Source organism: Nuphar pumila, chromosome 4 (genome assembly GCF_984573655.1).
Source record: "Nuphar pumila chromosome 4, dmNupPumi1.hap1.1, whole genome shotgun sequence".
NCBI classification, from domain to species: Eukaryota; Viridiplantae; Streptophyta; class Magnoliopsida; order Nymphaeales; family Nymphaeaceae; genus Nuphar; species Nuphar pumila.
In genome coordinates this window covers 7409030-7432993 of record NC_143252.1, presented here as the reverse complement: position 1 = coordinate 7432993, position 23964 = coordinate 7409030, and the positions used below count along the sequence as shown (strand labels likewise).

The window sequence follows — 23964 nt, the reverse complement described above, 5'->3', positions numbered from 1 at the left end:
CCTCATGTGCTTGTATACGTGGTGTTCATTCAGACCCCCGAACACAGACGTGGGATTCAGTGAATCATCGGGGGAGAACATACAATCAGAATGCAATAACTTCAAAAATTTCCCCGGAAGCGCATGAAGCACGAAACATTTTTGCGGGCTCTACAGTGATTACACAAACACAGTATTGTGTTTCAACACAGAAAAAGGGCCTCAAATCAACAAGATCCTCCCTGTTTCTACATAAACCATTCCCGTGGGGGGGTTTCGTTTCCACGGAAGGACACTCCACACGGATTGCGGCACAGAGCATCCTTCCGCGCTACACAAACTCACCCTGAGGAAATCCCACCTACAATTACGGTGTTTCTCTTTGAAATATTTTGCGCCCACACACATACACACACAAAAAAAAAACATAGGTAGATCATACGCTGAAAGGCACAAGGCTGGAAAACAAGATGAGCTACTCGTTGTTCAGTTGGGCTTGTGTAGACTCACTAATATATATTTTTATACATATTTATATATTTATATATATATATATATATATATATTATATATTATACGTGTACTATATATATTATATGTATTGTGCATATATTATATACGTTATATATGTATTATCAACATTTAAAAACACTTAAAAAGACAATAAAAATAACAAGTATGCTCATGTTTGGCATGTAAAGCTCGGCTCATAACGAGCTCAAGATAGACTTGGCACATTACAAACTCACGAGCCGATTTACATCCTAAACGATAGAACCAGCCAAGTATGAGTCAAACACTGGGCCTGGTCAGGCCAACTCTCTCTCTCTCTCTCTCTCTCTCTCTCTCTCTCTCTCTCTCTCTCTCTCTCTCTCTCCAATTTTATTTCTGTAAGGGCGTCACACACCTCATGGAGGGAAGCAACTTTCGCTCGAAACCCAGTATGTGTAATGAATTAGTGGGGTCCACACCCACTTTCTTGAATGGCGTTTGCTTCAGCCTTATGAAGAAAGACGGCCCATTTTGTATGAAAGTAAGCTTCTTTTCCTCAATGTAGGATGAAGCAAATTTCCCCAAACACACTTTAAAGGGGCCGTTATTAGTCTCACTTGGAAGCCTCTTTTCTTTGAAAGAGCCACCTTGGAGGGAAAGTGAGGGGGGAGGTATGAACCCATTTTGACAGAAAAACTGTCTTTTTGGATTTTATCATGTGGGTTCCACCGTATATTTCTAATAAACATTTTTATTTCACCATTTGTAGTAAAGAATCCCTATTTCCTATGATTTCATGAGCCTTTTTTATAGGACGGCATGAAACAAACGCCCGATTACCTTGAATGGAGAGAATGATGTTCACTTTCAAGTTAAAGTGGACCTCTTTCCCGCTTTAGGTGAAACAAACGCCCAAGTGCAAAGTAGCGAAAGGCTCACCCATTCAAATGGGGAAGCAGATCAGGTCATGCTGAACATGAGCGTTTTTGCTCATGCCGACATCGTGGCCATTCGATTTGCATTTTAAAAAGTTCAAAAGTCAACAAAACCACGTGGCATTCATCCAGAATGCAAACAGACGGCCACGATGTCGGCATGAGCAAAATCCTTCAAATGCTCAACCACAAATGCCGTTTGATGGCTTTTAAAAAGTTTCGACCGCCCACCTTTAAAAAGTAAAAGTCACATTGCACAACTCCAGATGTCAAAATGCCTTTCACCCTATATGAATGTAACAAACGGGGTTTAAGAGTAAGTTTGATGGCTTGTCCCTAATTGGACAAAATGAACAAAAAAGATGGAACATAACATTGTTTTTGTTCATCCTGTAAATATTGTACCAAGTTCAACATTTGTTTGGACATGCCATGTTCCAAATGTTTGTTGTTTGATGACAATTTGTGGATAACTTAGACAATCATGGATAATGGGTTGTATGATCTGATTTGCCCATGTTTATTACGGATTTTTACTTTTTATATAGATATCAGATTGGATCTAAAAACTTAAAAATGTTTAAAATTTACATTTATTTGTGTAGCATGAGAAAAACGGGCTAAAAATGTATAAGATTTGTTTTTTCTTGAAATATTGTTGGATGAATGTTTCACTTGAGACAAACCTTATATTGCTACATTGTTTAACCAATCCTCGATTAAGTCCCCTTGTACCACAAAAAGGAGGAAGAAGGGGAAGCTTCAAGATAGTATAAAGAAGAGTTAATTGAAAGAAAAAACCTTGGAAAATCATGCGTTGAATAAATAGAAAGAAGAGTGAAAGTTAGCTACAAAATAAGTTGGAAACAAAATTACATGAAAAGGTTATAAAGATTAATTTGATTCTTGAGGAATTTCCTTTTAATCATGAAAATTTTGAGCAAATCAGTAAAAAAAAGTGGAGATGAGTCATCTCTAAACAAAAAATTATGATAAAACAGATGAAATTCCTCACACGAGCATTTGATCCAACAAATGAAGTGCATAGGTGACAAAGGTGAAAAGAATTGAAACATTTGAAAAACAAAGAACAAAATATCATATACAAATGAGAGAAAACAAAAGAAAAACATAAAAGAATTCAATCAACTACCTTCCATCCTCCATATCGGTTGCGCCCTTCATGCTACTGGTCAGACAAAAATAAAGAAGGAACAAGAGAGGAGGGAAGAGGAGAGGAGAAAAGAGAAGAGAGAGAGGTGGGCAGTCGAAACTCGTCGGAGCTTAGGAGATTGTCGGAGTCCTCATTGAGCTTCGACCAAATCGATTTCCAGGATAAGTATCTGGCGAGGGTCGCCGAGAGAAAGAAGAGGATGAAGCGAAGAGAGCACATCCTGGTTGGTCGATACGGAGCGCTTGAATCTATGGAATGAAATGCACCTCTCATCCTCTTCGCTCGACAAAATCCGGTGATGACTAAATGAGAAAAAGGTCGTCGGGGTTAGGTGGCCATCGTCACCTCCGTCGGCCCCTCGACCTGGCCACCGCCCCTCCTGCAGCTGCATAGGAGAGAGAGAGAGAGAGACGAAAAGTGATCAACATTACTTAAAAGTGAAACTCAACAAAGCGTTGAGTCCCACAAGCACAAACACAATAGCAAAACATGAAAACACCATTTACACAAAAAACAGAAAAACCCGAACACAAAACAGAAAACTCATCAAGGACCACAAATATCTAGATGAGGATCGGTTGGAGGCAAAGGCAGGTCTTTGAGATAAATGCATAAGATAGCATACACATCAGCCAAGACCTTATGAGTCAAACGGTTAAGGTTGAATGGGACATCCCGAAAAGTAGCATCATTTCTGGTCATCCATATGAACCACCACACTGTAAATAACCAAACTCTTCAAATAGTCCTTCACTTCTTTTTGTGTCTAATTATAGTAGGGTCGAGTATAAGATCTAACGCAAAGCAGCCCTCCCACACAACAATTGATGGAGCTCTCCAAGTTTGAGAAAACAATTCTCGAAACACTTCACACGACCAAAAAAGATGTGTGGTTTCTTTAGCCTGTCGACAAAGCACACACCAACTAGGAAATTAAAACCTCATCCTCTTGATATTGTTATGGGTTTGTATCCGGTCACGAAGAATCAACCAAGCCAATACCTTGGTCCTCAGAGATGGTCCCTTTGCCCATAAAGCATTTTTGGGGATTCAGCCCAGACCTGGAGATAAAAGAGAACGGTAGACCTTGTGGACTTGGAAAACTCTCGCTTTTATGATTGTCCATTAAAGCCATGATCTGTCTACCCCCGCATCCAAATCTCTGTCAAGAAATAAACGCAATGCCCTAAACCACATTTTCCTCGAATGCGATGTGTATGGTCCACGAGCCCCCCAACGAACAGCAAGCGAATCGATTAGACCATATTTCAGTCGGAGGAAGTTTGCACATGCATCTTGTGAAGTATGAGCCAACCAACACTGCTTCACAGCCAATGCCACACTCCTTTTACGCGAAACAAAAATTCTTAAGCCAGCCATAGTCCTTGGCATAACGATGGAGTCTCATCCCACCAAGTGCCTCTTATAAGGTCCATTTACACTACGCCACAAAAAACTTGACAGGACACGTTTAAGCTGTTGCTCAACGTTGACTGGTATGACACAAACCGACATGAAGAATTCTGGAAACGCTGACAAAACATGCCTGATCAAAGTAATTTTGTCTGCAAGAGACAAATATCTGGCACACCAAGACTGGAGCTTAAGACACACCTTGTCAACAACCAGTGCCCAGGATGTTTTAGAGGTTGGCTTGACTTGTAGGGGGAGCCCCAAGTACTTGATCGACAACGGCCCTAAAGTGCAGTTGAAATTTTTTTCCGCCACATTTTGACTGGTCGGATCGTCATTCAGAAGTGTGACCGGACACTTTTTTTCATTGAGCCTCAGCCTGAACAAAGCTGAAAAAACATGAGAATAAGCCTTACGCGAAGCATTTGCTGCAGTGAAGCCCTTCTAAAGACTAGCATATTGTATAATATGCCCAGAAAAACCTTGGATATCCAACGACTGTACGAAGCCCATTGTTTGCGCGTGTCTAAGAACCACTGCAAGTCCTTCTGCTACTGTATTAAACAAAAGTGAAGATAACAAATATCCTTGTCGTAGGTCGTGTCGCAATGAAAACTACTCACCCTTTACCCCTTTCATGAACATCATGGCTTGTGCATTGGTAAGAAGCTCTGACACTCATCTGGAAAAACAGTCGTCGAATCCCATGTGATTCACCACTTACAAAAGAAAAGGCCAGTACACAGAATCATATGCTTTATTAAAATCAAGCTTCAACACGAAGTAAGGAGTAGGACTCGCGTGCATGGAATGAATGACCTCTGAAGCTGAGATATATGCTTGTTGAACTCTCCTATTAGAAATAAAAGCAAGCTGAAAATTAGAAATTAGATTAGATACCACCAATTTTAGTCTTGATGTTAAGACTTTTGCGACTATACGATACAAGGCTCCCATTATGGAAATGAGACGGAAGCGCATAATATATGTGGCGATGCTTTCTTTTAGAATAAGGAAGATTAATCTGACATGACACTGCCTAGGCAGTCTAGAGTTACGATGAAACTCATCAAACATTGTACACAAATCACTCTTCACTGCTTTCCAAAAAACTTTAAAAAAAATCTACAGGGAAACCATATACTCCGGGTGCCTTCCAACCCAACAAATCTTTAATTGCGTTCATGATTTTTGCTTCCAAAAACCTACGTTGCAAGGTTAAGACCTGATTCGGTTGAAGAGAAAGAAATAACTCATGTCCAATATTACCCCCCGCATTTGGCGGAATAGAACAAAGCTTCTCAAAATAGTTAGAGACCACCAGCACAAGATTTTGCCCTTCCCAGAACACCCCGTCAACTGTGATCGATTGAAGGATACTATGTCTAAATCGATCGAAAGCAAATGAATGAAAAAAATGAGTATTTTCATCCCCTGCCGCCAACCATTTCACCCAAGCACGTTGCTTCCATTTCAACTTCTCTTTTATCCTCTAACGTTTCAATAATGTCATCCGATCAGCAAGTCTGCTTTGCAACCCCTTCAACTGCGCGTCTGACAATCCTTCGGTGGAAGATAATAGGGTGAACAATGATGAGATCTCTGCCTCCCATGCAGCCATCTCATGAAACTTACTCACAGACCGTCTTTGCAACTAAAGTTTAATATCCTTAGCTAGGCACAAAAGCTTCTTTTGATATCGGATAACAGTCTTGTCTTTATGAACCCTCGAACTCCACGACCCCTCAACCACTGAATGAAACTTTGGTTCAGTCAACCACCACTGCTCGAAAGAAAATCAACGAACTGATCTAAAGCCTCCTCCTCATTGCACGATCACCTGACCATGGTCGGATATGGTTGGGGCAATAATCCACCCCTTTATATCTGGGATGATTTCGAGTAATCCAGTTGAAATTAAGACTCTATCTAGCACCCTACAACATGGTCGTGCCCGTTGGTTAGACCAAGTAAACCTTTCTTCAGACAATGGCATGGGGTATAATTGATTAGCGGCAACGAAATCTTGGAATCCTTTCATTGACGAATTGGGCATCACTAAATTGTTTGAATCTTGAATGGACAATAAATAGTTAAAATCTCCCAATATAATATGGTTATCAGCAGCCAGAGCGAACACTTGATTTAGATCATCCCATAACAATAATCTTCTAGAAGCGCAATTTGGGCCATACACCGCAGTAAGCACGAACATACGGTTCAGAGCTTGTACAGTGAAAGCGATGAAAATCGAAAACTGACCGAGGTTCACTTGAGTCGCCTCCAATGAAGACTTCCACAAAATTAAAATACCCCCAGCATGGTTAACAACCACTTTAAAACATAAACTCGCACCCCTCCACAACTCTAAAACCGAAGCAATAGAAATCTCTTGCATCTTTGTTTCGCAAATAGCAATCACATCCAAATTTTCCTGTCTAATCCGATTAGACAAGAATAAGCGTTTTGTCGGACAGTTTAGAGAGAGAGAGAGAGTTGAGTGCACTCGTCGATATGTTTTTTTTTATTTGTCCTCCATCACAGTTCTTTTCGTAACATAGGTGGGGTGAAATGAAAATAACATACGAAAAGAGATGCGGCGGACGCCGTTCCCGCGTCCAACCTTTGTTAGAAAACACATGCTTTTTGTGTTTTTTTTGTCCTGCGGGATGCGCCATCAAATGTGCTCTAAGGGATGTTTGATGTATTGTTCTCAGCGGGATTCAGACGAAAATCTTGTTGAGAACAACGATTTTCAACAAATGTCGAACATGTTTCGCACATCCGTGCATCCAAAATATTATCCAATTTTCATAACACCCCCTTTCCTTTACAAAAAAAAAAAATTTGGACGCGGGGAACCGGGAGAGGGAAAGTTATGAAAAAAAAAGTCGGGGGAAGGGGTCCCCCGACTCTCTATCTTTCTCTCCTGTGCAAGTGGGGCGAGGCCACCGACGATTGGGCATGGTTCTCTCTTTCTCCCTTTTTCTTCTTTTTTTCTCTTCTTCTTCGTTCTTCTTCATTTATTTTCTTTTTCATTTTCATTTTTCTTCTTCTTCTTCATTTTTCTTCTTCTTCTTCATTCTTCTCTCTCTCTCTCCCCCTTCTTCTTCATTATTCATCTTCTTTTTATTCTTGTTGATTTTCATTATTTAGGGTTTTCATTGATTGCGTTAGTCCCGATTAGGGTCTCTCTCCCTTTTTTATTAGGTTAGATTTGATTAGGGTCTCTTCTCCTTTTTTATTTTCTTTGATCTTCTTCTTGAATAAAATCTTTATTAGGGTATTCTTATTCTTATTCTCTTTTTTTAGTTTTTATATTTTATTCTATTTTGATTTTCTTTGATCTTTTGCTTCTTTTCTTCTTCTTGATTAAAATATTGACTAGGGTATTCTTTTTTCTTTTTTTAGTGTGATGGCTTGTTCATAATATCCATAACAAATGTTGAACTTTGAAACATAGATGAAGAAACGGTCGGAACAAATATTGGACTTAGAATAGTTATCACCAGAACCAATGTTTTGTTCCTTTCTTTTTATTCATTTGGTCCAACCCCGGACAAGCGATCAAACATGCCTTAAGAGAGACTTTTGTTAGACTCCCACTCATGAAAGCCCCTTTCCTTTGAAAGGGCCACTTTGGAGAGAAATTAATTTCCCATGGGGGAAGGTATGAACCCATTTAGACAGCAAAGCTGTTTTTTTTACCATTTATCATGTGAGTTCAACCACGTATTCTCATTGACACGTTTGTTTCACCATCTATAAGAAAGAAGCGCTATTTCCTATGAAAGAGAGCTTGTTTCATATGAAAGGGCATGAAACAAACACCTTTGTTTTACCAAAATGTGGGAAAGAAGGAAGCTCACTTTCAAGTGAAAATGGGCCTCTTTCCCACTCGAGGCAAACCAAACACTCAAGCAGGAAAGGGCCCATGGCATCAGCCAAAGAAACGGGGTCACACCACCCTCCTCCTTGGGGAACAACTTTCGGGCAAAACACGCTTCCCCAGTTCCTCCCATCAAGAGGGAAATAAATGGCCCCTAAGTAAAACAACCATGAAACAGAGAAGAAAAAGACCAACAATTTATGTTCATAAGCACAAGACGAAGAAGCAAAGGGGCAATGTTTTCCGCCAGCAAACATGCAGCTCCTGATAGAGTACTGAGCTAGCGACCCCCAGGCAGGTAAGAAAATAGTTTGCCATGAATTTGCTCATTACAGTCACAAGGATATTATTCATAACCAATCTACGAGCATAAAGTTCATCACAGAAAGTATTTATCACAAACATTTGTGACTATAAGAGAAGCTTGCCAGCCAAGTACCATGAGTGCATAGCAAGACTGCCAAAGGACAAGATGTTGGTTAGCGATGATAATCCGTGGATCATCCCGAATTTCTTGTTCATTGCTGCTAGTTTTGGATTGACCTTTGCCGCTTCAACATTCTTCGACCACCCAACCTCTTCACCAATGTTTGCTTCTCTTTCCACTTGGTGCCGCTGCTTCATCATCTGGAACAAAGAAATCATCAAAAGAATCAGATAAAAATGTATTGGTGAATGACGCTATCAACATCTGTGATTAAAAAAAATGAAAACTTCGAATCATCAGCAATCTTGAACTGAACACGGGTTCCCATCGACTGTGATGGGGATAAATGTGAACCCAGCAGTTCTAGGTGCAGGCCTCAACTGGTAAAACCACTGTACTCCCAGCTTCAGCCTTGCGACAACCGGGTATCAAACTTGTGACGTTCTTCAACTTGGACGCTTTTAAGCCGACCCACATAGTCAGGTGTACAGAGATCTTGAATCAGCAGTGTTTTTTTATTCCACTAGATAACCACCAAACTCAGCTGATTCTTTTCATGATTCACTCAAACCCAAAGAGCTCATCAAATTTGGGCATCTTTCACACTTACGATAAACTGCATACCTGGTTATGATTTATGACTTCAACCGAAATCTGCATTTCCTACCCTGTATACCCAGAAATACAAATGCCCACCCAGCTTAACTGAATAGATTTCATGACATTCTGCCCATATCTCAGTCCACAAAATAGAACTCCTTGAAAACCCTACAGCTGGTTCTTGCACGCTCTCCAACAGAAGCATCGATTTTAAAAAGACCAGATCAAGCAACAGAACATTAACAAAAAGTGGTAAAAGACATCCTACAATTTTCCTTCCAAAGGACTTCAACTACTGATAACAGCCCATTGCCTTAAAATAACCTGATAACTGGTCACTGGAGCCAAAAGATCCTCAAACTAAAAGTTAATTTAATATCTGTTTTTGAATGCACAATGTCAACAACAATGTAAAAATAATTATCATCATCCACAAATTCAGGTCATCACACGTTTTTATTACAGTGAACTTTCGCCACTGTCTCATCAATGCATTGACACCTATGTTACTTGAACACCAACGCAAGTGTTGGTGTCAGACATAGAAAGAAGTGTCGGACAAAGCAGCTCTTAAAAATCTAGAGTCTAGACACTTGGACACACACACACACACACACACACACACACACACACACACACACACACACACACACACATATATATATATATATATATATATATATATATATATGTATGTATATGTGTGTGTGTGAGAGAGAGAGAGAGACAAAAAAAGAGAGATTTAAAGAATTATGCAAATAAAACCATAAAATATAAAATGCACATTCCATTCTCATTTGCATTCTGATCCTTGATGATTTACACAAATGTCAATGATGTAATATGAACATGTAAGATTTTAAGTACAAAAAGTCTAATCAAATCATTAAGACTAATGGGAGCATTGGATGCTCAGTGCTGGCATGATGGATACTTCCCAGGTAAGAACCTTTCAACTCTAAAATACTCACACTTCCTTGTTTAACAAGTGTTTACAAAGCTGGACACCTGTGTCCATGATACCCAACACTAGACATGGGTATGACACTTGTTGGACGTGGCATGTTGAGACACTTTTTAAGGTGTCGACGACACACGTGTCCAAATTTTTGGACCCTTCTAAATTTAAAACCAGTGTGTCGGTGCCATGTCCAGGAGTGTTGGTGTTGGGAAGTATCTGACACCAACAATTCAGCCTAGGTGAAGTGTCTATGTAATATAGATTGTCACCTTATCACCTAGTGAGTCTTCATAGATTCTACAATTAACTTCCACTAGTCAGCTTCATCAGTTTGTCAGCATACGCCGCAAGACATCATTTATCCCCATTACACAAGGTAAGCTTGAAGTTGTCATTTACCCTTGAAAGAGAAATCAGGTCACAAAACTAGAAAACAAAACAAAAGGATTGTGTATGAACAATGATCATAAGGAACCCACACTTTATTGAAGCCCTGGGATCAAACATGTGACATGTAAAGAAACAAATGAATTTAGGCATTTGGACTTGGGAGAGGGTGTGCCAACAAAGTTAGACATATTTTATAGTCGTACATAATATGGTGGCAAATGGATAGATACAGTGGGTTGTAAGCATGGGGTGCTCACTGACCATCCAGCTCTTGATATTTCAATTATCACAAGATTAGCATATTACATTTGTGGTAAACAAGCTGAATAAACCAAGCTTATACTGCTTAGGCTTGGTTCCTTTAGACTCAAGGCCAGGTTAAATTCAAGGTGAGGCTTGGCTTGCCATGAACTCTAGTTGCACCAAAGCTGGCTTGTTCCTAAAGAAAACTATCTTTTATATTTTAGTGCTTAAAATAATGTGATAGTAACAAGGATACTGTGCGCCTCAATTATATATAATATATATACACACACATGTGTGTGAAGAGAGAGTGAGAGATGCACTAAAGATGGCTTACTCCTAATAAAAATCATCTTTTATACATTATTGTTGTTGTGACAGTTGAATAATTTTATGTGCCTCTACCAACGGTTCTTTTATAATAGTAGGTGATATATATGTCATTTCATTTATCTACGTATATGCAGAAAAAGATGCACACATAGACGCGATCTCCAGCGAGACACACACACACATAGACACAATCTCCAGTGAGCCTACCTAAAGTGAAGAGAATAGAAAAGCCCATGTTTTGCTATTCAGCCTGTTATGATTAACAAGACAAAAAGAAAAGCGTGTTTGACAGGTCTGGAGAATCAAGCCAATCTATAAGTGGCTCGGTTTGTTGACCAGTCCCCATGACAATGAATGAATAAAAGGGGTGATCATAGAATCAAAGAAATGCGCTTCACAATATGCAACAATAGATTAATAGGAACAAATGTGCATGTAACAATGTTCAATTGTATTTCTGTTTGTTTCATGGGAAATTATATACGTAGTTAATCGATGGGTTGCAGTGATTACTCCTTTCCAACTCCAATTTATAACAATCATGCTATGAGATTCATGAAATTGTACTTATTTGCAACAAATCTTCTGAATCATAACAAATAAAAGTGCCTCGTGTATGTCCTAATTCTTGGTATACAGTAACAGATAGTTTTGAATTTAGATGCTTTTATTATCCAAATAGTAAAGAAAGTGCAAAGAAGAATGCTCTAACCAAAAAAAAAATACAGCAACAACCATATCGCAGATGATACAGCACAATAAGATAATGTAGAATGCGAAAAAGACTAACAACACTACGCAAATACTACTAATTAATCCTTGAAATAAATTTTCTGTAATGATGGAGCAAGATACTTCGTAGCAGGAATGACTATAAAAAGGAAACCGTATTCCCGAAATACTTACATCAATCGTCATCGGCGTGAAGACGAACAAATTCGCGAGGTTAAACAGCATAGAAGAAGCCAGAAACCCGAGCTGAAGCTTCTCCGCCGACGAGGAGTTCCTCCACGGATGCAGATACGAGAACGCCATTATCGAAATAGTGCCGCAGGCGGAGATCAAGGAGAAATACGCCGGGAACATCTTGCTCTGAAGGTTCCCAAATTGGTGCCTCGGCAAGTTCCTGAAATTCCAACACATAATTCGCCAAATATGTTCCGAATTCTGGTTACTAAAACTTCCAGAAAACTCTACAAGTTCTTGAAACGAACTAATATCTCAACGGAAATTGTTCTTGGAATTCGTACTAATATCCAGACATGTCATGGATACATGCGTGCAAGAGATCAGGATGAACCCACTTATCTGGAAAAACCGAGAGAATTTGGGGATTTTCAAGTAATGATCCTTCAATGGGACCACCCAACCACGGACTAGATGAAATTCCTCGAGCAGAAACGCGAGGAAGAGAAAAGTATGGAGACGCGAAGAAGATGAAGGATGGGAAAATTGGGGCTGCTTACTTGAACATGATGATGCCGCCGATGAAAGTGACCCAAAGGGCAGCCCCCCAAGCGGTGGCGAAGCTCAGGAGGTGGGCCAGCCTCACGGCGACCACGACGACGCCGCCGGCGTCGGAGCTCGAGATCTCCGGCAGGAAGAAGACGCCGGCTGCCAAGAAGGCCACGGCCGCAGCTAATCTTGTGATCCAAGCCATCTTCCTCCTCTTCTCCTTCTCCTTCTCCTTCTCTCACTGATTCTTCGGATAATAAATAGACCACCCGCGACGGACAGTTCCAGAACTCGGGTCCGTATCTTTTAAATTTTTTCCCGTTTCGGAGACCGTCACATGGTTTAGAGAATACGATACGTACTCGTATATTTCATTATCACCCCCTTTTTTTTTCAATATCACGAGAAACCCTCACCGGACCCGTCCCCTACAAGATAAACCCTGGTACTGGTACACTCAATTTCTTACTTAGCCCACATGACTCTTGAGTCTTGCTTTTAATTGTAATTTCAGTAATAAATTAATATTAATATAATAAATTATTTTAACTAATTAATTAATTGAAATGTTAGTATCTCTGTTCTCATGTAGATTCTTTTGTGACTAGATTAGTTTTTTATTATAATTTTAGAAATAAAATTATTTTTACCATTACCGTAGTTACCCATCTGCTCAACAGGATCATGTGGCAAAGCTGAAGGATTAGGATAGAATCCTGCTGGTACATGGGGATTGTTGTTGGTTTAGCATGGTGGGAGCACTCAAGGCTTGGTGGTTTTGTCCTCAACCCGGAGTTTTACCTTGCAGGGAGGCGGTTAAGTGACCTGGTTCTCGGTGAACTCCTTCGTCGCAAAAAATAATATATATATATTACCATGTTAGTGAATTTTTTAATTCGATTAAATTAATTAATAGATCAGTATCACGTTTATTAAAGGAGAATGTTGTATTTAGCGGCCCCCTAATCTTAAAAATGAACTTAATATTTCTGAATTTGTTGATATAGGTCTCTAGTTTTTGACGTTTTTCAGAAAACTGGATACCTATTTCTCTATGAAACTAGAGATATAGGTCTCCATCCTTAACATTATCCACCAACTCTTTAAAAAAAAAACTCCATTATTTCTCGCTAAGTCTTGGTTAAAAATTGAGTAAAATAAGAATAGTAATTTTATCTTCCCTGCAGGATAAATAGGTTTTTTTCACACCAAAAGTCGATATGAAAAAATGAAAAAAAAAAAAAACTTTTCCAAAATAATGACAGTTTCTACAAAAACCTGTGGCCAATATCAGTTAATTCATAAACATTAGGCCAGTTCTTGAAATTAGGATAAATTGTTGAAAACCTAAATGAAATTGTCTCTTTTTGCAAATAAAATATGCCGAGCGTCTGGGACTCATATCAAAACGGGTACGTGTCATACCTTTCTGATACCGTTCGGACACGAACCAATTATAGTGTTGGTCCTTGTCCTCCAAGGGCTCTATGCTGCACCGGAACGTGATGGCTCGTCTAGACTAGAGCTGATTGGTTGAGTTGGCCTGCACTTGGTTTACTACTTTTGAGTCCAATTCTTTGTCCGAGTCGGTCAACCTCATTGCCCCACCGACACGAGTCAGGTGATGCCTCGGTTCCACCTAACAGTCCGGGTTGTTTTGTGGTTTGAGACCCTTCTTTGATTGGTAGGTGAAGAAGCACGCTTTCCTGTATCAATGTGCGCCACGTGCAGCAAGGGCACCCTGCATCCGTTCATCTGTGAGATCGACGGCCTGTGGACAAGTAATTTCGATACGGATATGATGAAAATTATATCGTAGAAAATATGGATGCTTGGGGCCAACGGGGAACAAGAAAAATGAATTTTACTATAACCTTAAACCATAAGTATTTGGTATCTTGACCAACGGGGCTCCGTTTGTCTGGTAGGAGCTGCTAGTGCACGTCACCTTGTGTTGGGAAGTTACAGGTTCAAAACCCAATGGTATAGTTGTATAACTGGTAGGGGTTTGCCTAACCTTATTGTGCCTTTAAAATGTATTAGATTTCAGATGTAGATATTGAAAGTCCAGCTGGCAAACCCTGACCCGTTATACGTTGATACCATGAGATTTGAACTTCCAACTTCCCAACACAAGGAACCGTGCACTAGCTGCTCCTACCAAACAAGCGGAGCCCACTTATGACTTTCTCAACTATGATACTCAAAAGAAGACTGTTATAATGACACTTCTGATGACAAGAAAAATCAAAGTTGTTTTCTTGTTAAATTAAGTATTCACAAGAGATTAAAAAATTGAGTTGCCATAGGTTTTTCATCTCAATAATGTTCAAAATTCACATAGGTGATGATGCTAACAGGGTTCAAAATTCAAGGCACACCTAACAAGTGCAGATAAGGATGCAAATAAGTCAGGACTAGGATGGAGGTTTTGAATTTTGTTCTTGTTTTGGATCCGACTCTCAATGTATTTAGCTGTTTCAGATCCGACCCGTTTCTATCCCTAGGTATATATAATCCGATGCATGACATGAGTGTGACCTAAATATTGGAATTAAATAGAAAAGACACGAGCATATTCAAATTTATAATAGTTTAGTCAATAAAAAATTATTTGTGGATATATAAGAAATCAATTTTAGTGAGATAGTGTTAAAAGTTAGTAAAAATAATATCCATAAGTGTAAGTGTCCATGTCTTCGTGCATGTTCAGACATAGCTTTTAGGAGGGTACCGGTACCCTGCAATAAACCGTTAAGGGTCTCTTGTATACAGCCAATCACATTACTGCATTCGGGCCATACCCGGTAAAATAATATTTTTTAATTATTTTTACATTGAAAAATTATGCGACTTAATCAGAACTCAGGTCTAGTATAAAATTCCACAAACTATACCCAGATCCATGTATTAATCAGACCTTTGGGTCCGAACCCGGGTCTTAATTGGGTTTTGGATCCATGTATTAATCAGCCAGGTCTGGGTAAACCCGACCCATTGACACCCCTATTTTTAAGTGAGGCCTACACAGTAGGCCCTATTATTGTGGCCTCGCCCAAAATGCAGACATGTGATTGGTTCTTGTCACATGAGCCTTGATCTCAAGTGGCATCCAAGGGACCCCTAGCGAATTACTGTTTGGGTTACCCCAGACCAATTTTGCACTCTATGATTAGCATTAGGGGTGTCAACAGGTTGGGCATGGCCAGATCCAGTAGGGTTAGGGTTTGGAACAAACATAGGGTTCCTGATTAACTAATCGGGTTAAGACTTAAAATGCAGATCCTGGTATGGTTTATGAAGTTACATATCAGACTCGGGTATGACCCAAGTAACAATTGAGATCCTATTTTTTTTTTCAATTGTAAAAAATGAAAAATTGATTGTTTTACTAGGTATGGATTGGATCTAGTTTGTGTAATGCTTAATGGGACTCAACATGGATTTGCTCATGATAGATCCAGTGGACCCCAATCTGAATTTGATACCAACACTTCTTAGTCGGATCCAGATCCACCAGATTCTGGTAGAGGTCCGACCCGTTGACACCCCCGAAGCATGGCATGATGCGGATATCTTAAAGTTGATTGCTGCAACACTTTGTATAAAAAAATCTTTGGTACAGAACATGCTATAAATTTTTTATTTTTTTAAAAAGGCAAACTGGGGTTAGTCAGATCCCTACCAGTTATACAACTATACCATTGTGTTTTGAACCTGCAACGTTCCAACACAAGGTGACTTACACTAGCCGCTCCTACCAGACAAGCGGAGCCCCCGGGGGTTCATAACATGCTATAACTACCCATATTGAAATCAAAACAATTGAGTTAGCCTTGATCTCAACACCCTATGTGATTGTTTTCTTTGCGATAACTTTTAATATACAAAAATAAAAGTTATCTTGAGCCCACCTGGGTCAAGTTCACTTGACCTACCAGCTTAGTTTTTTCTCTCTCTTCCTTCATTTTTGGTCTTAGCCTAGGTTAAGCTCACTTGAGGTGAGCTTGGATCCACCTAACTTAGACTGAACCTAGTTGGGTCAAGACCCTATGGCCCTGACAACTTGACCTACTTTATCTTTTTCTTGACTAAGTCCAACCCATTTGACCTAGTCTAACTCACTTTAAGTAGGTTTGAATCTAGTTGGACCTAAACTCGGTCTAATATGTTCTTTTGGCCGATACTTCATTGTTTTACCACACCGATAAGTTATGCATGAGACACTCTTGGTTATGACTGCATAGGATGTAAGGACCAGACAACAATGACATAAGAGTGCCTCTACGCTGCCCTGAACCACCACTACCAGATTTTGTTAAGTTTGTATGTCATTCTCTCTCATTCAAGTTAATTGTTGAATTAACTCTCGTGTGTGGCAAGATTTTATCATAGACATTTCTAAAACAATATCTGGTCATATTCCTTGGTTTATGCCTTATAGGGCACCGCAAGCTTGCTTCAGTGTTCACATACATACCCTTGCGATTATCACTCGATTTTTATGGTGAATTATATACTATAGGATCTTAGACCTTGGTTGGCTATAGGGCACCACAAGTTTGCTTTAGTGTTCATGCATGTAACTTTTATAATTACTATATATACATAAAAATATACATATTTGTTGCTTTACATAATTTATTTAGCCTGATGCGTGGTTTTATTCATCAACTCTGCTTTACGTACTTTACTTTGTCGTCATGTTGTTATATGCACATGTTCCCATGGTTTCATTAATCGAACCTTGCTTATGCACTTTACTTAACCCGATGTGTGGTTTCATTCACTGGGCCATGCTTTATGTATTTTACTTTGTTGTTGCGTTGTTATGTGCACAAACTTATATTTTTACTACATATAATTGTGTTATGATAAGCGTACAAATGATAACTAATCGTCATAGCCTAAAGCAATTCTAAATATCTTGCCTTATTCAAAACATTGTTTGGTGAATAAACTCCTATTGGAAAGGTTTCAGATTTGCACAAAACTGCATTTATACAAATATCTAAGTCACTAGCATAAGACATAACTAAGGTCTAGGTTTTCAAAAAACTACTGAAGAAGCAAAGTACACATAATGATGCTTATCCATCCAATAACAAACGTAACAATCTTTCAATTAAACAAAAGAGATGCTGCCAAATTCTTTGAAAATATGCTCTTCGAGCAAAATAGAATGTCATGTTTTTTCCCTTAAACATGATAGATGCTGCTGAAATTTTTGACAAAATAGTCACATAAGCTAGTATGAATGGCACAATGATGTCCTCATCTTTAAAACCCTACGTAGATGACTCATTTTATTTTCGTCTTCAAGGGCACCATACTCATAAGAGTCACTGCATCAGAGTAGCTGTCGCATCTTGTTAGGTTAATACTCGTTGTGGCTAAATATGTTGAGTCGTCACTCCAAAGTCATCCTTGATTATGCATGCGTCTGTAAAATATTTTACAAGATAATACTTGTAAGAGCCGTTGTGCTAGAGTTGGTTATTCATCTAGAAGGGGTGAAACGCTTGTGAAGGACGTAGACGTCAAAAGCGATGTTTGAATATATATAAACAAAACATAAAGGTAATCTCTATTTACACGAGAACCAACACAAGCTTCAAAAAAATGATTAGGGTTGTGTAAGACCCATAATTTTTCAGTATCTTTCTGAAGAAATTCATGAGACATTTCTAGGTGAAAATAGCATCTGAATCCGAAATATGAATCGAACTGATTCCTGCAAGCAAACTATACTTAGGATATTCGTATCTTCGCGAATATATGCTCAAACACTCTGAAAGTCATAACTTTCTACCTGAACGAAATCAAGAGATTTTCACGAGCCAACTTTCTTAGTTACGTCAATATGAAGACAGTGGCGTACTCAGAATTTTTAAAAAAAAAAAATCACCGAAAACCCAAATTTTTTGTGGGACCCACGGAAATGTTGGTGGGACCCATAGAAATATTCCTCAGAAAATATCTTGTGGGACCCACAAAATATCCTAAAAATATCTTGTGGGTCCCACCTCAAAAGGAACCTCTTGGAATTGAAATAAAACTAAGGGCATAAAGGGAATTAAAATTTTCTAGTTTTTTCTAGAAAAATCCATAAAGGAGGTGAACTTGGGCTATAAATAGCCCTCCCCACTCTCTCTCTTCTCATAATTTCGACCTTCCCCCTCTCACTTGCCTTCTCTCTCTCTCCTAAACCTCCCCTAGTGAGCCCAAGTGGGTCTGAGCCCACCTGACCTGGCCTGAACCCACCTAACCTGGCCTTAGCTTGCCTGACCTGGTCTTAGCTCACCTGACCTGGTCTAAACCTAGTTGACTTAACTTGAACCTAGTAGGGTTTGAAGTCAAAGTCAAAGACCTTTTTGGTCCCAAACCCTGGTTTGATTTTCTGAACATAGACCTAGCCAGTTTGGGCTAAGACTGAACCTGCTGAACCCAGTTGACTTGGACCGAACCCAGTTTTGTTCAAACCACTTAGGTTGAGTAGCTTGACCTACTCTTCCTTTTTCTCAACTAGGTCGACCTCATGTGACATAGTTTGACCTCTCAAAGGAAGGCTCAAACCCCGTTTGAAGCAGTTGGAGCATTTGGAAGTCATTTCTTTCGTGATTTGAAGTTAGTTCACTTCGTTGATCCATCTCTTTTAAGTATTTGCTTGTTTGTATATAGCATACTTTCCGAAGTAGTATTTGACCCTAGTTCTTGGTTGAGCCCTTTGGGACACTTCGGTGTTCAACCGCTCGCCTCGTAACTATCGTCAAATATATATATTGAATACATATTATATGTGTTCTTAAAAATGGTATCTTACCCTAGTTCTTGGTTGAGCCCTTCGGGACACTTCAGTGTTCACCCGCTCGCCTCGTAACTCTTGTTGGATGCCGAACTTCGTGTATATTGTCTGGTGACTGTCGTCGCGTCTTATATTGTCAAGGCCTTATAATTTACCTTTGTCGTCGCGTCGTATGATGCTAAGGTTTCCTGTTTTCTGCATTTTCCAATTATGCATTTACATTACGTCATCGTGTCGTATGATGCCAAGCCTCCCTGCTTTCTGCAATTTTCAATTATGCACTTTCGATTATGCAATTACTTACGCTATCGCGTTGAATGATGCCAATGCTCCTGCTTTCTACAAATATATATGTAGAATATTTTGTTCGGTTAAACACCTCGAACAATAAGTGTACGCATTTTCTTTACGCCGTCGTCATATAAAGCACAGGCTTTTGCTTATATTACATATATGGCGCGTTAATGAGCGTTCAAATGGAGATCAACTCCAAATCGTTGATGTGATTTTTTTGCCGCTCCTCGATCAAGATTTTGCTTGACAAATGAAGCCCTTATTGGAAAGGCTTCACTTTTGTGCAAAACCGCATTTTCGTAAAGACTAAGGCATTTGCGTATGGCCTGATTATAGCCTAAGGTTTCAATCAACCTTGATGGATGCAAAGTATGCACAACAGTGCACATCCATTTCTCGAGTTGAGCATCGCGATTTCCCGTCAAAGAGAGGAGATGTCGCTGAAATGGATAAAAGAAACACATGCTTTCACTGTCAAAGAGAGAAAGTGCTGCAAAAATTTTTGAATAAGCTAAAAATAACTTAAAAAAGAACGTAGCAGGATACTTCGTCATACAGCGGAGTGCTACCCAGTTCATGGAACATTTTCTACAACGTATAAAAGATCGTCACACCCCTGTCGTTGGAGCAAAGGAGGTGCTGACGAAATGGTTGGCAGAAGAGTTGTCAAAACCGGTTAAATGGCACAACGATGCCATTGTTGGAACGATGCCAAATTGAATCATCTTCCTGATACCTGTAAGGGCACCTTACTTGTAAGGGCCGCTGCGCCAGAGTAGTGGTTGCGCCTTGACTAGGTTGTGGGCTCGTTGCGTAAAAATACGTTGAGCAACTGATCCATTGTGATCGTGTCATATGCATGTGCATTGAGAGACTGATATACAACTAGACTCGTAAGGGTCGCAGAGCCAGAGTACGTTGTCCACCCGGAAGAGGTGAGATGTTCGTGATGGCCGCAGTGCCGAGAGCAGAGTCAAGCATGCATATGAATAAAATGAAAAGACCCCGTAGTTGATGACCGTGTTAGGGGCACACTGAATGGGGTTGGGTACATACTCCTCAACAGTTTTCCTATAGGCATGCATTAAGTAGCTTGTGAGACCGACAAACCCCTTCAGAATCTCTCACCGAGGAAGACGGTGATGGTGCAGCCTTGAGTGACTTATATTACCCTCAAACCTGATAGAGTTCATGACAACCTCTGTCACTCAACGATATGAAGGTTGTGGTTATCCTTAAATTCTAAGGATTGAACCTAACTATTGCAGTAGCAGAATGTATTCGAATACCTAGTAGGAACTTCTTCCGATATGATTGTACCATCCTACTAGGAGGATAGGGTCAAAAGGCCTCGGAGATATCTAAAATACATAGAATAATCACCCCCCAGATCATCGCGTTGGTGCTCAGATATACCTCCCTTAAGCCTAGGGGAAGGGGTTAATTATCGAAACAAAGCATTAGCTTAGGTTCAGCGATGCTTGAATGTATGAGGGGATGAACGTTGTTGAGTCAGTTCTGAATAACCTTTGTAAATGTGTCATGATCGGTATACTACTGGACCGACTGGGCGAAGACCCATGATGTATCCGCACGAATAAGCGAAGCTCGAGGAGTTGTCCTTAGATGCGTGAGATACAAATATGCTAAGTATAAAGACTTGAGCGAGAGATTCAAATTACAACTCTGAAGAGGTTTGCGGTAAGTCATGAAGACTTGAGCAGATGTTCAACTCATAGCCCTGAGGAGGCTCTTGCGATATACGCTAAGTCGTGGATACTTGAGCATCATTATTGCGAACTGCAACCTTGAGTGGTCAACACATTTACTTGAGTTGAATGAATATGTGATTGCTTACTTACCAGACCATCAGTGGTTCTGACCCCGTTTACTGGGGATTTCAGGTGTTAAACCTGCGTTGCGATATGCGAAGCAATGCGGCATCGAGTTTCAGGGTTTCTCTAAACAGAGTTGTATTGTTTTTTTTTTATTGAACCTATATTGCTTTTCCAAGCAGTGATGTTGTAATAAACATGTGGTTTTCGATAAAATATAACTCTTTGGTGGTCAATGAGTTGCTTGGCCACATACCTATAATGTGCCCGAAGTTTTCTAAAACTGACAACTCATTATCGTCTGATTCCGCTGCTAAAAGCTTTTCTAAATTCCGCTGTAAAGAAAAAAAAAAAAGAAATTCATAAAATTCTTAACTTAGCTTTGTTTTGAAAATTCGGGACGTTACAGGTTGAGTTCATATTCTCTTCTTGCATAATGCACTTGATTGCCTATATGGTACTCGACATCCTAATAAGAAGGATTATTTTGTCGAACCTCTTTAGGATTTTACGCTCATTGAGGTAGACGGTAATGATACCACCTCAAGTAACATACGTTATATTATAAACCAAAGAGTTTAGGCGGTCTCCCAGTCATTCAGAGGTTAGGAGGTCACATTATCCTTTAGATCTAAGGATTTAACATGCTAATGCTGTAGAATGATGCATTCGAAACAACTTAATGGGGTTTATCCTTACATGAAAATTGTCACCGTAGTATGGACAGGGTCACTCAGGCATTTGGATATAAAAAATACATAGCATAATAAACACCCAAATGATTTCGTTTGATACCAAAGTTAAGTTCTACCACGTACCATGGGGTAAACTGATAATTATCAAAATAATGCATTAGCTTTAGGTACACCGATGAATGAATGAATGAATGTAGGTTAATGCTACTCTTGCATTACCTTATATAAGGTATTGATCTCAGGATACTATTGGACCGATCGGTCAAATGACACAAATTGTATATGCATGGCTAAGTTAGGCTTGAGAAGCTGCTGCTTCAATTCATGTGATACTGATACACTAACGTGGAGACTTGAGGTACAATATTTTCAACTGCGGACCTGAAGTGATTTTTTATGTCTTCAAAGTATTATACTTATTAGAATAAAAATGTTTTTCTACCATACTATAAATGGTTCTGACCCCGTTTTATGATGAATACAAGTACTGAACTTGCGGTATGATATGCGAAGGAGGGCAACATCAAGATCTAGGATTTCTCCAAAATGTGTTGGACATTCAGTTATAAACCCAATTTTATCTATCAGTGCTTTACCATGTAGTGCTGTTTGTAATAAATAACACATTTTGATTTACTTAAATGAAATATTTTGGTATACAATAAATGATTAGCTACATATTTGTGACTTGTTCGACATCTTTTAAAATCGACAACTAACTATAGTCTATTTCTGCTGCTGAAGTCTTTTCTAAATTATGCTAAAAATAATGAAATCCATGAAGTTTTAACAAAGTTTTGTTTTGAAAATCCGAGGAGTTTCAAATGTGTCTTGTGTTAAAGCTCTAAATTTGCAATGCAGTGTCCAAGAATATTATGATATTATAATATAGTTCTATTGCAAAATCTATGCAAGTGCAAGAACAAATAAATTAAAAAATACAACAAAAACTAAAAAGCATCAAAATAGTGCACAGCAAACAATCCAGTCAATAATTTAATGAATTATGTGGATATAAACATAAATATAGTGATAAAACTGTAACCATTTTGTATAAACAATAAGGTCACAATTAGGCATGTCAAAAGGTCGGGTTTGGTTCTGACCCCGGTGGAACCAGACTTGGAACATATTTCGAGTATGGTACTGGTTCTGTAATGGGGTCTAATCGGGTCCACTATAAGAAAAACCATACCTGAAACTGATAAGAAGTACATGAACCAAACCCTGACCATACCTGGTAAAACCATATTTTTTTTTATCTTTTTTACATTAAAAAATTGTGGCTCTTAATCGAAACTCCGGTCGGGTCAGGATCTGGTATAAAATTTCACAAACAATACCCGGGTCCATGTATTAATCAGACCTTCGGGTTTTCATGTTTATCATAATACCCGGACGCTGTAGGGTTTGGTTCAGGTCCGGTCCGGGTAAACCAGACCAGTTGACACCCCCTAGTCACAATGTTTTGAAGCCCCAAAATATAACTTGTTTTTTCTGTAGATATTTGCATAACATCACCGCACTTTGCAACAATGCATGTAGGAGTAAAAATGGGTTGGATTCGGCCAGGATCATGCCAGATGCGAATCCAAAATGTAAACAGTATAATTTGAATCCCAACCCGGATCAGGATCAGATCCGAGGAGGTAAGGTTGAATTCTTATCCAAACTACATGTCACAATACTGGATCCAGAAAAAAATGAATAAAACCAAGCAATTTACACGTAAAAAATGTAATCAGGCCGGATCTTGAATCAGATCAATTATAGATCCGACTTAAAATGCTGATCCAAATCTGTCACGAATCAGAAAGTAATCTGATTAAACAGATCCAAATTCAAACCGAATATACATTTGGATCTTACTTAAAGGAACCATATAAAAAAAAACATGTCAAACTCGGATCAAATCCGATCCGTTTTCAGCCCTAACAGTGTTCACCCAAAAGTAGCTTCTCCAATCTATCCTTCCCATATCCAGTAACACGACGAAACCGGATCGGTCCAAAAGTCAAGAGCAGTGGTTTGTTTCTGACCCAGC

The 23964-nt window shown here is 39.3% G+C and overlaps 1 protein-coding gene across 1 annotated transcript; it reads right to left on the bottom strand.

Moving 5' to 3' along the window:
* Positions 1-8203: 8203 nt before the first annotated feature.
* On the bottom strand, positions 8204-12571 carry LOC149839221 (uncharacterized). Its single transcript, XM_090002389.1, has 3 exons — positions 12303-12571; positions 11743-11962; positions 8204-8509 (listed from the first exon to the last, which is right to left on the bottom strand). The coding sequence occupies exons 1-3, from the start codon at positions 12494-12496 to the stop codon at positions 8294-8296; spliced, it is 630 nt and encodes a 209-aa protein (XP_089858515.1). The 5' UTR covers positions 12497-12571; the 3' UTR covers positions 8204-8293.
* Between the last annotated feature and the right edge of the window lie 11393 nt (positions 12572-23964).